This window comes from Dendroctonus ponderosae, unplaced genomic scaffold (assembly GCF_020466585.1).
Source record: "Dendroctonus ponderosae isolate FM_Combo_2020 unplaced genomic scaffold, Dpon_F_20191213v2 Dpon_F_20191213_2, whole genome shotgun sequence".
In the NCBI taxonomy this organism is placed as follows: Eukaryota; Metazoa; Arthropoda; class Insecta; order Coleoptera; family Curculionidae; genus Dendroctonus; species Dendroctonus ponderosae.
The window spans coordinates 15,925,925-15,942,459 of record NW_026018165.1 but is presented as its reverse complement, the minus strand read 5'-3'; the positions used below and the strand labels follow the sequence as shown (position 1 = coordinate 15,942,459).

Here is a 16,535-nt window from a genome sequence, read left to right as displayed (position 1 = left end):
TTTTGATTAATAAATAAAGACAATAAATGACTGAAACCCAGGAATAGATTTGATTTGGATTATAATTAATATATACAGAGTGTCTCAAAACAGGTGCAACAAATGTTTATCATTGATGCCCTTCCAAGGAAGCAGCCGTTTAAAGTACATCATGCAAGTTGGTAGTTTATTAGCGCATGTCCTCGGGAACTTTCTTTGCGCCTTACAGGATTTATTTCTCTTCATTTTGTGCTCTAGATATTGATTTGCTGCGTGCCCTCTTCTTACAATATTCTTCCTCATTTTTATTGGCTATTTTCGTTTACTTTGTTTATTCTGTTTATTTGCTCAAAACTCAACGAATCGAAATAAAAACAATTTCACTTTTTGATCATTTAAATGCAACCGCGTTAATATCACGATAATGGTTGTCGAAATTGCTGGCCGCTTTTGTCCCAAATCTGTAATGAAAAAATTATCGCGATTTTATTTCAGTGTTATTGAGCCGCTCTGGCAGAGTATGCGGCATCGAAATGAATTATTCATATACTTTTTCATTTGTTTGGTTTATTTGACCGATGTCCCGTATATTCATGAATATGAACTAGTTTCGCACTTTTCGAGGGGATTTTATTTGCTACTTTTAACGTTTTACTTTCTCCGGCTGATTTTTTTATGTCGTCCTTCTTATAGTTGAAGCGAGTTTACTACGCAATCAAACGGTGATGGGGGTGGGTTTTAATCAATTTCGTTTTTTTCGTTTAAAAAAGTATAAAAAAACCTGAAGAAAACTGGAAAAATGCAAGCGCATGCAATAAGAGACTGGAAAAATTAATTTCACTTTAAGCGCGACATTTTCTGAGAGCCACAAAGAAGCATTTTTTAAACTGGCTTTGCCCGCAATAAAGCCGCTGTTTAAACTCTAGTAGAAACTATTTCGCTATACCTCAGTTGCTCAGTACTTGTTTCATTGCTTTGATGTAATTCACTTTTTTGGAAAATGCCATTATTTGAAGAGCTTGCGAACAAGCTTAAGGGCGCCTAATCTCGCTGTTAAGGCACATTATGAACAATGAGAACGGTTTTTATCACTTTATCACCCGTAAAATGTGCGCCAAATTGATTTTCACCAGATAAACTTAGTCACAAATAATTTAGATAAAATATTTTGTATACTGTTCTGGTGTTTTTTTTTTTAATTAAAAATGCAATTTGTTCACGATCCCACCATTGTCGAGTTTTTTCGAACAACATCTACATGTGTAAATCATTTATTGACTGGTTATTTAATCTTGCAAAATAGAAATGAATGAAATGATAGTCAATTTCGCTAGTGTTTTGCCGATTTTGTTGGCTATTTACAAATGGGCCGGATATTTCGGGAAAGCAGCAAATCGACTGGCGCATCAAAGTTGCGGGTGAAAATGATTAAAACATATCGTGTTAAATATTAAAAACACGCAAAATCATCAGGGTTTTCACGTTTTCCATTATTTTTAGCGCCGCCAATTGAATTCGTCAGTATTTGACAAAACCATTAAAACTAACTATATTGATGAAGCTCAGCCGGCATGAATTAAACTTTGCTACTTTGATGATTATTTATTTCGCCGTCGTTTAAATCCGTCCGGACTAAATAATTTCAATTATCCACTACATTGGATTTAAATTCAATTTGTTACTTATATTATTGCAGTTATGTATTTTCTGCTGTACGATAATTGGCTGCATATTATTAATAAAGCAAATGGGGACATGTAAATTATTGTTGGAAAAGTTGCAATTTTCGCTGGCTTTGAGGCGAAATTTCACAATGGACTGCATCAACATCTGCAAAAATGAGATTTAAATTAAACGTCATTAGCAGGCTCAAGCTACTGGGAACTTTGAATTGACGACTTTAGCAAGAAATCCCGAACTTTTCGCAAACTTTCCAATGCGGAGTGGCTGCTTGTTCAGAATTATTCAGTCTGATGAAATCCAGAAAAATACCAATTCATCTCTAAATAGTAACTGAAATCCTCTTTGAAAATTGAAGACTGATGTTCCAAGCCCTAGTTAAAAAAAGAGCAACAAGAAAACGTGTTTTCCAACAAACACTAAAAGGTAACCAGCAAAGGGTGATTGATCTAATCCAATTTAAAAAAAAAACACTCAACATCATCGATATGGCTAACAACAGAAGATTCCTTTATCTGGATACAGTGAAAGGGGCCAAAATAAAAAAGTGTTTTTTACCTGTGAGCCACACAAAAGAACAACCATGGCTTGGCGTTTCAAAGGCAAACCCATATCGGGAAATACCTTTATCCTGGGTCCCCAGTGGCTGGATCGACGAACAATAGTCTGAAGCTTAAAGGCATCGCAAAGGAAGAAACGTCTTACTTGAGGGGATTTGCAATTGTAATGACGTAAATAAGACATCGATAATGGCCCTCTTACCAGGAACTCTTTTGTATGTGCAGAGTTTCTAACGAGTGGTAAGGCCACTTGAAATCCCGAATAAAAATTTACCCGTTCCGAATAATAATTGTTGAGTAAATCGGTCTATGAACCGTTAACTCGCGTTATTGCAAGTAAATTACAAAGTCTCCTAATGCCTCATTTTTTTTGCTCTTGCCGACATCACATGCATGATTCCGCATATAGCAACATTTCATCAATTATATTAGTGGCTTATTTAATTCACTATCTGTGTGCTCATTGATATCGAATATTCCCTGACACGGGCGTTGAAAATAAAGCCTCTGAACCGAAATGAGGATTTTAATCGAAATAATATTCTCATGTTGTTTTAGCTATTACGCAATCCGATTTAACTGCAAATGAAGTGAGGTTTTTTTTGGATTGCGGATTTTTTGTAGTTTGTGTTCACCACATTAGTCAGCGGTTTAAACCCAGTAAAATCCTATGCATCAGGTGTGTTTATTATTAGGGAAGACTAAAGTTTTTGGGTTTTCGAATTTTGGAAAATGAGCTTTGAATTTTAGACTTTTTTCTGCAGAAAAAATTTATTTTTTTTTATCTCAAACACTAAAAATAGCTGCAAATTGCACATAATGCCAACACAAACTGGTTTGCTTTAGCGTTGTGAGGCGTTTGTCCAAGAAATTGAGCTTAGTTGATTTTTGATGAATTTTTTTAAATGACTTTAATGTTGTCATGATATTTTCAGGAAATAGTGTCTTAAAAACGAGAAACGCAGGAGATTTTCTCTTTACGCTCTTGTCCAAACAAACGTGCATTCTAAAAGTGCTACGACTTTCACTTAATCAGTTTTAGAACTAAAGTTTTAATCAAATTTTTGGCGAATTTTAGCAAAAAACTGTTCAAGTTTGCGTTTCGCATTGTCGCGAAATTTTCAAGAATGTGTGCCTTAAAAACGAGAAACGCAGGAGATTTTCTCTTTACACTCTTGTTCAAACAAACGTGCGTTCTAAAAGTGCTACGAGTTTCACTTAATCAGTTTACGAACTAGAGTTTTAATCAAATTTGAAAAATGACCTTTAAATTTAGAGCTTTATCAGCAGAAAATTTTTCAAATTTTATTTTCTCCAAAACTAAAAATATCCGCAAATTTCTCACACAGCAGAAAGAAACAGACTGGTTTGCCTTATCGTTGAGAGAAGTTYCTCCCAGAAATTATGCTTAGCTGACTTTKGGCGAATTTWAGAAAAAAACGCTTCAAGTTTGCGTTTCGCATTGTCGTGAAATTTTCAAAAATTTGTGCCTTAAAAACGAGAAACGMAGGAGATTTTCTCTTTAMACTCKTGTTCAAACAAACGTGCGTTCTAAAAGTGCTACGAGTTTCACTGAATCAGTTTTCGAACTAGAGTTTTAATCAAATTTGGAAAATGACCTTTAAATTTAGAGCTTCATCAGCAGAAAATTTTTAAAATTTTATTTTCTCCAAAACTAAAAATATCCGCAAATTTCTCACACAAGAGACAGAAACAGACTGGTTTGCCTTATCGTTGAGAGAAGTTTCTCCAAGAAATTATACTTAGCTGACTTTTGGAGAATTTTAGAAAAAAAAACTGTTGAAGTTTGCGTTTCGCATTGTCGTGAGTTTCAAAAATTTGTGCCTTAAAACGAGAAACGCAGAAGATTTTCTCTTTAAACTCTTGTTCAAACAAACATGCGTTCTAAAAGTGCTACGAGTGTCACCGAATCAGTTTTAGAAAAGTTTTACAAAAAATACTTACGTTTACAAAAATCAGTGACTAAAAACCGGGAAATAAAAGAAAATTTGTTTTGCTTTGTGCTAGTGTTATGACAAAAATGCGTTACAAAAATTCTTCGTGTTTCACCGACTTAGTTTTAGGACTGAAGTTTTCATGAGTTTTGGACAATAAGCTTTCAATTTAAAGCTTCCTGTTCGGAAAGCTTTTCAAATTTTGTTATCCCCAATAAAAGTAAAAAAAGCTGCAAATTTCTCATAAAGCCGAAAGAAACACACGGGTTTACCTTATCATTGAGAGAAATTATGCTTAGTTGACTTAAGGCGAGATTTTGAAAAAAGCTCTATAAGTTTGCGGTTCGCATTGTCGTGAAATGTTCATAAATTAGTGCTTTAAGAACGGGAAACTGATTTTTTTGGTGGGTTTTTCACGGGTTTAGGCCGTCGTGGAAAATTATTTAAAAGTGGTTGAGGATTGCAAGCTAGTCGTGTTTACATTTCTACGACGGCTTAAAAGGCAGAAAAAACTCCAGTTTCAAGTTAATTTTCTCACGTTAAGTCGTATCAAACATTCCTATAATATTGCTACATATTTTGCTATTTAAATAATAAACCAATCTAGGGCATCAGAGGACGAAACTGCAACTAACAATGTCACTATCTCGCAATGCATTATTAACGTAATTGGACTTAATTGCCTCTCCATTAACAGGATACTGATCAGTTCCTAATCTATTTAGCTGATAAATGTTGTCCGGCTCGAACAGTTTGCACTTGATGCGCAAATAATTCACAGATATAATCCCTGCAATTGCACCATGCAGGTTACTCGGTGTTTTAACTGATTGTACACTAAAGTTACAAGTTCATAAAATAGTGCAAGTCAAATTGAAACCGACAATCACACACAAACGGTTCATTTGTGGATATAAAACATTTCAATATTTTCGCCAAAACGAATTAAATTAATGATTAGTTCGCGTACTTATTAAAGCGCACAGCTTCAAACGATGAATTCGTGAATTTAAATTGAAAGTTGATTAAGTACCCGCTAATGCAATAAGCCGCATTCCAATTTGCATGTAACGTTTCTATTATTTCCAGTTGAGAATTGTCCATGCTAAATTGAATTGGCAAACTTTAATCAATAATTCTAGTAGTCTTCAGAGTTGTTCAAATGTCGTGTACAAAAACTGTGTAAATATGTATGCATAGACGCATTACGTGTTTTGAGCAGAAATTAATTATTACCTCAATTTTCCAGTTCTGGCTGTATAGTAAGACCGGGGAAATTCGACGAGACGAAGGCTGTCTGGACTACAGCGGAGCCGAAGTGATCCTGTACCCTTGCCATGGAAGCAAAGGGAATCAGTACTGGGAGTATGATCCTGAAGCAAAGACTCTGAGGCATGGGAGCAGCGACAAGTGTTTGACGATAAACGCGTCGAAGACCAAAATCGTAATGGAACATTGTAATTCGAATTTGGCTCATCAGAGATGGGAAATGGAGAATTACGATAGATCGAAAATGGCCTAGTTTTTTCACTAAGCCAAGCAATGGACTTGTTTTCCAATTTAGATAGTTGATTATTTTTTAAGTGGTTTGTTTTGGTGCGCAACACAGACAGTATTTTTCATATCTAGCCTGCAATACGACCCTTATTTATGTGGAAGTGTTCAAAGAATAATAGCTGGTAATTAACTGAGACTTTCACAAGACAGTTCAATTGAAAACGAACTATGCTCATGCATTTCAAGTCTGGTCAGTGCTTAACTTTAAGACTTTTCTAACATTAACAGTGTAAACGAAAACATATTCAGAACATATCTACACTCGAAATGTTTCAAGTAAACATTAAATATGCTCAAGATGTTACATTCCAATTTACATATGACTGCGTTATGTTGTATATAATAGATACATACATATAAATATCTGTACTTAACTAGTATTTACGTGATTAGACATGTTTACTGCACCTATTTGAAAAAGTTGTGTGTTCTCATCAGAGCTTGCCTAATTAATAATGTTAATTTTCCACATCCGATGACCTGCTTGGAATTCATGTGGGTTAACGTGAGAGACGAAAAATTATATCAATACCAACAATTAAGAGCAGGTCAGTCATATCATAATCACTAATTATGGCCTCAAGAACGAGTGATCGTAAAAACATAAAATTCGTTTTGTACATAAGTTATAATTAAAATTGTACATATCGCCAGATCCTAACTATTGAGGAACTATATCTACATTTATTTTCAATAATCGGCTTGTTCAGCATGTTTCGAATAAAGGTGCTTTTCTGAATTCGTTTATAACATTGTATGGTTGTCCGAAAATACTTCCTATAAACTCTTAGTTGCTCTTAGTGCAAATCAGAGGTTTTTCCAAGTGACTAAGAAAACATCTCAATTGTACTAAAGCAGCTTGATAGCTGTGTTAATCTAGTATAATTAACTTAGTCACTTTATAATGTGATATACTTTAATTTTGTTTAGTGTGAACTCAATGGAATGTTTATGCGGCTCAATCATTTTTGTATTTTATACTTAATGACTGGAAACATTGGATTAAATGTACAGCTGCAAGTCGCAAAGTTTCTTGTGGATTATAAACGCAATTTTACAATAGTTTTCAAACAGACGATGGTAAAAAGTTAAGTTTTCAATTCTAGAATCAAATATTTTAATAACATATGCAACATTGTATTTTTTTCTAACGTGCCAATAATCCGTGAGCTTGCAGGACTATTATTTGGAGTATTTAGTTGCATAGAATTAGTCATAGAATACACGCCATCATTCCACGGTCACATGAAAAAGGCCGTCTTATTTGAACTGTTTGCATATTTTGTAAAAAATTAGTATAAATAGTGATATTTTATGTCGTGGTTTTAGGCCAGTGTATTGTATTTTTATAATGTGCCTTAATTTTTCTGTATATAAATGACAAGGTGTTAATTACAGTTAAGTTGGTAAAAATGTGTTTTCCTGACCACCAGTAATACCTAATCTACTCTTAAAGCAGTTGCTGCCATTATGAAAAATATGCAGTGTTCAAATATTTGAACATTTTTTAATAAATAATTTGCTCTTACCGAAATAGGTTCTTCATTAATACACAGTATAAACAACATAAAAATCTATTTTAGCTTAATACATAATCAGTGAACAAAACCGCGGGATGTTGACTTTTCTAGCTGAAAAAGTAGATGGACTTTAAAACATTTTTTATATCAAAGTCGCCAGTTTGGGGCAAGCGTTTCAGCACTCTATTGAGCTTTTTCTTGCTGAGCTCTGTAACCGACCCATCGTTGCTTAAATTGCTGAAAAGATAAATGCTCTGGTTTCTTCGGTGGGTTTTTTAATATGAGTACTTACCATTCATCATAAGCATAAAGATCATAGAGAAATACAGACAATTTCTCCAAAATTGGCTCAGAGTGAAGAGCGACAAACTGTTCTCTACAAATCTGAAAATAAAATAGAAATGTTATCAGACCAAGATATTTCAGCCTGGATTTAAATCAAGTTACCTTGTTCATAATATGAATTGTGGAGGGATGCGTCCAGTAACAATCATGTACCGAAACGAACGTGATCCCTGCCCTTGCACAGTGTAATGATGTGAGCATCATATGACTAGAGTCCAAGGAGTGGATAAAATTTGGCGGAAAGGCATTCTTTTGCTTCATTACATTTGGTTTGCTTGAAAAAGGAATTAATTAATGCCACCACGAAGGCAAAATGTGTCAGTAATACTCACTCAAATTGATCAAGCACAAAACTGTCGAAACCCGGAGGCATTTGCGGTTTTTTATACTTAATGTAAGGTTGCACTACTGGAAGGCCCAACGGAGTAACCCACTCAACAAGAGACCCTCCCACGCCGGAGATCAGCCTGGCGCATTCCGAGAACCAGTCTTGGATTTCTCTGGTGGAAGTGAACATACTTCGAAGTGAGTCAAATGTACGACCTGCAAATAAATACAATGCGTAAGTGAATATTTTACTTACACAATACACTAACCTGTGAGATAAGAGGAAGCGGACCATACAGCCTCCTGTGGAAATTCGTCAATATTTCTTAGTTGTTTCGCAATCTGTAGCCGAGCTCCAAACCTGGTCACGCCGTAAACTGTGGTCATTATGGTTTGCTTAATGACCTTCCTCTTCACAAACCCATTTAGGGTTTTGGCAATCTGTAATGGAAAAAACCAAATAACTCAAGCTAATTGTTTTGCGCAAAACTCACTTCTAATCCATTTTCCTCGTCTATAGCCCTCTGTTTTTCTACTAGGTTTACCACCGCACTGTATACGTCCTGAGGGAGCTCAGACGGTGTCAAATTCACACTAAAGGCTCCAGCAGTATCCCTCCCTAAAGCAGCGTAATGCTGAAGGCCATTACAACTCCCATCCTAAGAACAAACGAAATTAAATTATATTAGACTCCGCTATGAGGACAAAATAGCGCACTAACCTGATGCACAGGAAAGCTTGACTTATAAAGAGCTGGATCAATTCCGGACCTAACAACGTCTGCAATCTCCATACAGCAGGCCAAAGTTTGCCATGGCTCATCAGACTCGCTCCACCATTTTTTGCCGTTTAGAGGATTGTCTGCCGAATCGAGAATTAAGTTCATTTTCTGATTGGCGTAATCCAGCCTGAAATAACCAAAAAAACATCAAGAGCGATTCTATGTAAAACACACTTTGAAGTGCTTTTACCTGTCTTGAATCGAGTCTCGCTTTTTCAGACCAGTCAAGTTGATTAAATGGATCTTTAGCCAATCTAAACCTTTGGGACCTAAAGGTCTAGACTCGGCAAAAACCAGCATTGACCGGGCCAGATCTGACCCTAAATGGTTTAAGTGTGGGGGTACTGGATACACGCGACCTCTAAAGTCCATGTTGTGGGGCAGCCAAAACACATCATTTCGAAACTGAAAAGAAAAGTCATACTCTAAGCGTGTCCAAAAACTATCAGTCAATCAACAAAGAAACTTACATGATTTGCCAAAGACAGCCTATAAAGACAATCGCACCATAACGAGTACATTTCAGCCTTTTTTCTCCGTCGTTGTAGTTTTTGCTTAAACATTTCATATTTCTCCGCCTTTTTCACGTCGATGGTGGGTGTAGGCGGTAGATCTATAGCCGATGGAGGCTCTGGAACGTCCAGTTTTGCAGATCCACCTTTTCGGAATACCTGCAGATTTTTCAACAGTTGAATATTCCATAATAGCTAGCAGCCACGGCTAATGCTTAATAGTCGCAAGCTAATTGCTTAACAGGTTTAAAAGAATCTGGAAAAAACTCACTTCTAATATCACATCCAAAACTTTCGTATTGACTTTCCAAGGAACGGCCGCCAGTTGATTTAAGGCATCAAAGTTTGGATACAGTTGAACAGGATCAGCCTGTTCCAGTCGCTTGTGTTGAGTGTATGCCTGAAAAGGCAACCTGAAAATTGCACGTGATTCAATAAAACAATCAAGCGCTTTAAAATATCTTCGACAGTATTACCGTGCAATATCAGTGGGTGAGATAATATATCCTCCAAGATGCACAGATGTCCACGGAATTGGCGGGCATAGCATGGGAACTTCGTTCGCTGCAAACGTTAGAGTTTCGGACTGAGATGACTTGTATAGTTTAGATAATATTGGATGTGGCTTGACCTCCTCTTTTACTATACGGCCCTGGCTTCGAAATATTGTATAAAACGCAGGTAAAAAGTTCCTGAAAAATCACGCAAGTTTGGTAAGTCTGTTGCTGAAAGTGTGGGAATCCAACTTACTTGTGAGCACTATTAGATCTGAGGCAATTGACGTCGATTTTTAAATCGTGCATTATGATATGATACAAAAACTTCCCAATAGCCAACAGGCTGGAAGGCACCCAAGGCTGATGACCCATATCTAAAGTAACACTATTTTTGCACTCTTCATGCGCAAGTACTTGCCACTGAATTCTGGGATTTGACCGGACCTCCTTATGGGGCACTTCATCCAATTCCACGTGAGAAGCAGCATAATTGTAGCAATATTTTTTGTGAATCGCTAATGCCTAAAAAAAGTTTTGCAATTAGATTTTACCCCATTCGCAATAAAAAAAACTCTTACTTTAGTCAATACACCAGTCTTCTGCTTCCTAAGAACCTGATACCTCTCATATACTTTTTGGCCGAGCATTCTATACAAAAGGCCCGACTCTGGACTATAAGTTTCGGATCCCTGGGCAATTTTCGTCGCTTCTTGTACTATGATTTCAACCATATCTTTAACAGGTACAGACCTTAAAAAGGGCTCCAAATTAAGAGCACTCTTTTGAGCAGCTAAAACTGCCAACTCTCTATGAAAGGCTGCTTGAGAAGTCTCTGCCCACATTTTGTAGTGATCATTCAGCGCCGTTCGAAAGAATTTCACCTCGTTGCCTGCTGTATTTACGTTCTCAATGCTTTTTATCTATATCATATGAAAAACCGAAAAGTTACCTAGACAGCCATTCTCACTTACAAGAGTATTTGTAATACTTACAGTTATGTATCCCTTTTCTTCCAATGCAAGCTGATTTTCAATCAAACTATTTACAGTTTCGCGTTTGATTAGATGCCCGCTACCCTCAGCAGCAGCGGGTTCAAAACTAAGTTGACTATCATCATTCAAATTATTGGTCAAATGGTTATCATACCAAACTTTAGGTTTGTAGTAAGTTGGAGTATACGCAGGATTATGAGCTTGAAACGCCTTTAGCACTTGCTGACGTTCATCATTCAGGAAAATCCCTTTGTTCATTATGTCGTCAAATGAAACACCATTCTTATATGCATCACTAACGTAAATTCGTATGTCTTTCAAATAATGTTGCTCAACGTTTTTTCGTCCTAGGCATTCAAATATTGCGGTGTAGCAGTTCAAATCCAGTTCGACCTTATTTTCCTGCATAATATTTAATACTTCTTTCAATTTAACATAGTCCCCTTTATTGGCAAAACCCTATAACAGAACAAAATAATGTAATTTGTGTAAAAATGAAAACGGTGTTAATACATGTACCTTGAGTAATACCCAATAGACCCGAGAACTCTTCATTCTAGAGATTCCCACTGCTGAGTTTTTTCTTGCTCTGCTGTTCTGATAATACAAAGCAAGCAATCCACGTTGCGGATTTCGCAAGCTATTACATACTTCAGAATAGGCGGCCAATGTCTTCAATGCGATGGCACTTCGATGCTTTTTTAATATATTAGGAGATTTTTCTATATCCGGCTGTTCTCTCTTAGGGGTTTCCGAAATATGTTCGTTGTCGTCTTCAATCACTTCCGGCTGCAGCGAATCCCTTACAGTCAAACTGAAAAATAGTTAATTTTTGAAAATCGTTAAGCCAGGTAGTGAGCAACTTACGTCTTCAATTCTAGTTCTTCATGATCTACTTCTTCATTTGGGTCAATATTGGGTTGAACAGCATCTTCTGTTGCTGGCTTAGGTTGGGGTGTATCGAGGTCAGGTTCAGCAACGCCATTTTCGGTAGTATCTGGAGTGACTTTTGGTAAGGGGTTGCAGTCTAATTCCGGGAAAATATCACATGTGGTTTGCGAGGGATCGATTTCTCGCTCATAATTGGTACATTCTACTGCTAGATTACTGAAAATGAAGATTGGCATGAACAGATAGTTGATATATTTTTCAGTTTTGCAGGCGTGGGAAATGCACTTACCTATAGGTATGTGGTGAATACCTAAACGTGGGTCTAGAAAATGCCCTTAATTTGTACAGTTCATTTAGTCTAATGTCGGTGATGGTGAGTAAATTTACATCATCCGGTGTCAGTTTAGTTACATTGGCTTTTTTCAATTTCGACTTCTCCCCGCTTACTAAAAAATGAACAGTGTTTAACACGCAAACATTAAAGCCATCTTTACAGTAAACGCAGAATTGCCAATTTTGAAACCCCTGTTTTAAACTGGTAATTGTTTAGGGGTTCAAAAATGGTGTCTACAATAAGACCGCAGTACGGCGTTTCTTACCAATCAGAACATCAGTGTAGGTTCTAGAAGATTTAGATTTTCTTTTTTTCTTCTCAAGTTTGTTTAAGCTGGTCTTGGTAACAGAAGATTGATGCCTGACTTGACCTAAAAAATGGGGCTTTAAGTCAACACCGCCTGGAGATTAAGGATTCAGAGATGTATAAGGAATGTGAATTGCGGGATCCTAATAGGGCTCCAGTAGTGGGTACTGAAATACCTACGGGTTGAAATGGGCAACAAAGTGCCCGCTAGTTTACCTGAGTTGATATTTAAAAATTTATATAACAGGCACGTTTTTTCGGTCACATTTACTCTTCTACTTTCGCTTGAACTGCGCGATGACAACAGCCCGGAAGGATTTAAACAAGAAGTACTCCGCCTAAATAACAAATACATTGCAATTCAGCCCCGAGCTGCACATATATGGATGAGCTTTAGAAGATTATTCTACTTTGCTTTTATTATGTTATGATCTCTCGCCATGTTACTTTTAGAATCTGCCAGAGGTTATACTGAGGTCTAATATAGAATATCTTCTACTTCTTTGCCGGTGTGAACTGACAACATTGATGTGAGTTTGAATCGGGATTTTTTGGTTGCATTTTTTAGTTTAAGTTGGGTCGATCAGTTTGATTTTAAAATTATTCCAAGTTGAAAAAGGTAGAATTTTTGAGCAGTTTCAGAGAAATTTACGGGAAAAAAATGAAAATTTATTGCATAAAGTGTTGGCATCTCTCTTGCACACATCTCATAAAAGTGAGAAAAACAAGTGCAAAATGTGCAGGGTGAGACTAACGCTGCCCTGGGCACAAGCGTCTAGGTATACAGCATATACTTATTTTACTTACTCTATGGTATACTCGTCTTTATCTATGGTATACGGCATAGAGTTATTTTACTTTCTCTATGGTATACGGCACGTCCTGTCACTTCTATCGATTGCGGCTGGTTGTATTCGCGAGGATCTGGTTGGCAACACTACTAGGATTCCTAACCTCATTGTTTCATTGTGGCATTTATTGTTTATAGTTTTCCAAGAAGTTTTCAGTTGTGTGTTTTTTAAAACAAAGCAATGGGTGATATGTTGAAAGAACTGCGTGAAAAATCGCGAAAAAGGAAACAGTTGCTTGCCCAAACGGTACGTATAGTGGATACATTACAGGAGCCCATTAAACTATACGTTTTGATCTGATCAAATATCAGGAAAAAATAGGACCTGAGATGCATTTCTTTCATGTGCTTCTATATTTTTATATATTTTTTACTATTTTCTAAATGGAGTGTTTGGGTTAGTTTAGTTTACCATTTACATTTAACGTTTTGTGCAGTTTGGTAGCAGAAGTTTAGCTTAAATTTGGAAAATTTTCAAAAAAAAGTTTGTAAATGTTTTCTAGCATGACTGTAGGGACCATCCGCATGTTTTTGTTTTGTTCACTTTTTTGTTGACGCTTTGTTTACTGAAACTGCTTTATTTTAAGCGTATTTTAAGTAAAAATAAAAAAAAACAAAAATTGGCGATGCATGACGTACTTACTTACATGGGCACCTACTTGTAATCTTTAATTTTTTTACTGGTAATTCTGTCGACACTGTTTAGCCCACATGGTATAAAACTATAAACTATAATTTTTGCAGCTGGGAGTTTCTGGAGCTGACGAATTGCGGCAAATTTTGGGTACAGGAGATATCCCAACAAAGAAAAAGTCTCATGACAAACCTAGCACAAGCAGTCAAGCTGATCAATATGATTACGGAAAGGACTCCTTAGATGAAATGGTTTATAGAGATTCGTCAACATTTCTTAAGGTATGTATAAAAGTAGTTTTGCCTTTCTTGTACCTCTAGTCCGATGGGCGATCTCTTAAAAATCTCTCTCTCGTTCACACTTAAAAAAGCCCCATTTAGTATACTTGCTAGAGCAGCTGTTGAATTAATATTGCCGATTTCAAACGACCTTATATACGGAATACGGATAATGTTTAAACTATTTTTTTAATTGCGTTTTTTGAAGGGTACACAATCTTCAAATCCACACAATGACTATTGCCAACATTTTGTGGACACGGGGCAAAGACCTCAAAATTTTATCAGAGATGTGGGTTTGGCTGACAGGTATGTTATTTAACTTAGTAGATATAGAAGTTAATCTTTTGAAATAAGAGTTATACGTTCGCACTGCAATCTCTATGCTATTGATTTGGCGAATAATTTATATGACCACATAATATGTCGATTGACATATTTGCTTATGAACGTATATAGTACGATTAAACAAACCAGACTATAAAATCGGTGTAAAGCTTGACCAAAAAGTACAGCGACAAGCATGCATCCAGTCAAATATTTTTTAACCAACCTATGAGCGTTACAGCGTATTTATAGCTAAGTTTTATATTGTATTCTGCCAAACAAATACGTCAAATCTTTTTCATGATTGAGGGCCAGCTGCTTGTTTATTATAATGGCTAAAAAGCATCAAAGAAGTTTATGAAAATAATTAGATATCTAATGAAACATAAAACAATGAAAGTACTTTTTATTTTACTTTTATTTTATACATGCAATTATCTTTGTTGTGTAGGTTCGAAGAATACCCGAAGCTGAGAGAACTAATACGCTTAAAGGATGAGTTAATAGCTCAAACCGCTACACCTCCAATGTATTTAAAATGTGATTTGGCGTCATACGATCTGAAAAATGTGAACTGTAAGTTTGACGTTATTTTAATTGAACCCCCATTAGAAGAGTACCAGAGGACTTTAGGAGCCACAAATATGCAATTTTGGTCTTGGGATCAGATTATGAATTTGGACGTGGGCGAAATCGCAGCTCAAAGAAGTTTTATATTTCTTTGGTGCGGAAGTTCAGATGGTTTGGATATGGGCCGAGTATGCCTACGGAAATGGGGATTTAGAAGGTAAGCAGTCGCGTTGAGGCCGAGAAAATCTTCCTAACGCTGATTTTTTATCATTTATTTCGACTTTAAATGCCAATTAGGATGATTTTATTATGAACAGATTGGAATTTTGTAAAAAAATATCTGAAGTAATCCTGAGGAAGCCGAACGTTTTATATCAGGGCTCTGGTTAGCAGGTAGTAATAACAACCCAATTCGCTTCTAATAGATCGAAGAAAAATGGCCTCACGTAATTGAAGACCCATATCTAATTTAAAAGTGTTGCATCAACGTTTTATATGTAATTCATTCATTAAAATGCGATGACTGCAAGTAAATATTCCCTTATGTAAACTTTTAGGTGTGAAGACATTTGCTGGATAAAAACGAATATCAAGAATCCAGTACACTCAAAAAACTTGGATCCTCGCGCAGTGTTTCAAAGAACTAAAGAACATTGCCTGATGGGTATAAAAGGTACTGCTCCTTTTCTCTCTTGAATCTTGTAACACACAGTGAGGGATTGATTTTACGGTACAACACTTTTACAATGCTTTAGGTACCGTTCGAAGATCAACCGATGGCGATTTTATCCACGCCAACGTTGATATTGACCTGATCATTTCCGAGGAACCAGAATATGGAAGTCTAGATAAACCAGTTGAAATATTTCACATTAGCGAACACTTTTGTCTGGGTATGTAACTCAATTATTATGATAGATGGTTGCCTTGCAAACAAACCTTTTTGGTGGTTTGCAAGACAAAGTGGTTTGATTTTTAGGTAGACGGCGTCTTCATTTATTCGGCAAAGATTCAACAATTAGGCCTGGCTGGCTAACCATTGGTCCTGAGTTAACCAATTCAAATTTTGTGCCAGACATATATGCCAATTATTTTTCGAGCGACCAAACTACCACTGGTTGTACCGAGCGAATAGAGTCCTTGCGACCAAAAAGTCCGCCTCCTAAAGGAAAGGGTAGCCAGAGCGGCAGAGGCAGAGGCAGTTTTCAACGGGGAAGAGGCCGAGGTCGATAGAGCAGCTACGGTAGAAAGATTTGTGTACAGCGAAATCAAAACGAAAGATACACTGCTGGTATGTTCATTAATATGGTAACAGCCTGTACATATATTTAAAATGGAAAGAAAATAACTATATTTTTTATTACATTTTTATTGCAAATATTCTTGTATTACAGATACAAGTATCTGTATACCTCTGTATGTATGTTGTGTATGCTTAGGTTAAAAAATTCACGCAGATTTCCTACAATACCATGTATCTCGTACATTATTTACGTTGAAATGAAATAAACATACCAAACATTTATATTGAAACTGATTTTATTTTAGACCGTTTCCATCAAATACCCCTTTGCTTTAATAAGCACACGGAATAATCGATTTAAGCCGGAATCATTTGAAAATAAAAAATGTTTGTTCTG

At 36.3% G+C, this 16,535-nt stretch overlaps 3 protein-coding genes across 5 annotated transcripts in view; 2 read left to right on the top strand and 1 right to left on the bottom strand.

The window, feature by feature from the left end:
- LOC109542180 (putative polypeptide N-acetylgalactosaminyltransferase 9) overlaps positions 1-7,144 on the top strand; it is a 62,723-nt gene extending 55,579 nt beyond the window's left edge. For all 3 annotated transcript variants that reach the window (XM_019911286.2, XM_019911285.2, XM_048663624.1), the window contains exon 11: positions 5,424-7,144. In XM_019911286.2, the coding sequence (XP_019766845.2) occupies positions 5,424-5,696 (273 nt within the window). In that variant the 3' untranslated portion in view covers positions 5,697-7,144. The remainder of the gene's footprint in view (positions 1-5,423) is intronic.
- Positions 7,145-7,291: 147 nt separating this feature from the next.
- LOC109542189 (DNA-directed RNA polymerase, mitochondrial) lies at positions 7,292-12,700 on the bottom strand. The gene is made up of 19 exons (XM_019911307.2): positions 12,453-12,700; positions 12,196-12,300; positions 11,886-12,042; positions 11,573-11,812; positions 11,225-11,519; positions 10,706-11,164; positions 10,292-10,633; positions 9,967-10,235; positions 9,693-9,908; positions 9,488-9,629; positions 9,175-9,375; positions 8,895-9,109; positions 8,645-8,831; positions 8,418-8,582; positions 8,193-8,364; positions 7,929-8,139; positions 7,699-7,870; positions 7,544-7,635; positions 7,292-7,488 (listed from the first exon to the last, which is right to left on the bottom strand). The coding sequence occupies exons 1-19, from the start codon at positions 12,589-12,591 to the stop codon at positions 7,359-7,361; spliced, it is 3,909 nt and encodes a 1,302-aa protein (XP_019766866.2). The 5' UTR covers positions 12,592-12,700; the 3' UTR covers positions 7,292-7,358.
- A 428-nt stretch (positions 12,701-13,128) lies between these two features.
- Positions 13,129-16,428, top strand: LOC109542187 (N6-adenosine-methyltransferase non-catalytic subunit). The gene is made up of 7 exons (XM_019911305.2): positions 13,129-13,333; positions 13,831-14,001; positions 14,207-14,307; positions 14,777-15,112; positions 15,453-15,568; positions 15,651-15,788; positions 15,875-16,428. Exons 1-7 carry the CDS (start codon positions 13,268-13,270, stop codon positions 16,126-16,128), a joined length of 1,182 nt encoding a protein of 393 aa, XP_019766864.2. The 5' UTR covers positions 13,129-13,267; the 3' UTR covers positions 16,129-16,428.
- The last annotated feature ends 107 nt before the right edge of the window (positions 16,429-16,535 follow it).

Coding starts and splice junctions, on each gene's coding strand:
- LOC109542187 (XM_019911305.2), top strand. CDS start 13,268: ATGGGTGATATGTTGAAAGAACTGCGTGAAAAATCGCGAAAAAGGAAA. Junction 14,308..14,776: donor GATGTGGGTTTGGCTGACAG/GTATGTTATTTA, acceptor TTTGTTGTGTAG/GTTCGAAGAATACCCGAAGC. Junction 15,569..15,650: donor TTGCCTGATGGGTATAAAAG/GTACTGCTCCTT, acceptor ACAATGCTTTAG/GTACCGTTCGAAGATCAACC.
- LOC109542189 (XM_019911307.2), bottom strand. CDS start 12,591: ATGTATTTGTTATTTAGGCGGAGTACTTCTTGTTTAAATCCTTCCGGG. Junction 9,630..9,692: donor TCACCCACTGATATTGCACG/GTAATACTGTCG, acceptor TGCAATTTTCAG/GTTGCCTTTTCAGGCATACA. Junction 9,376..9,487: donor TTTTGGATGTGATATTAGAA/GTGAGTTTTTTC, acceptor AAAAATCTGCAG/GTATTCCGAAAAGGTGGATC.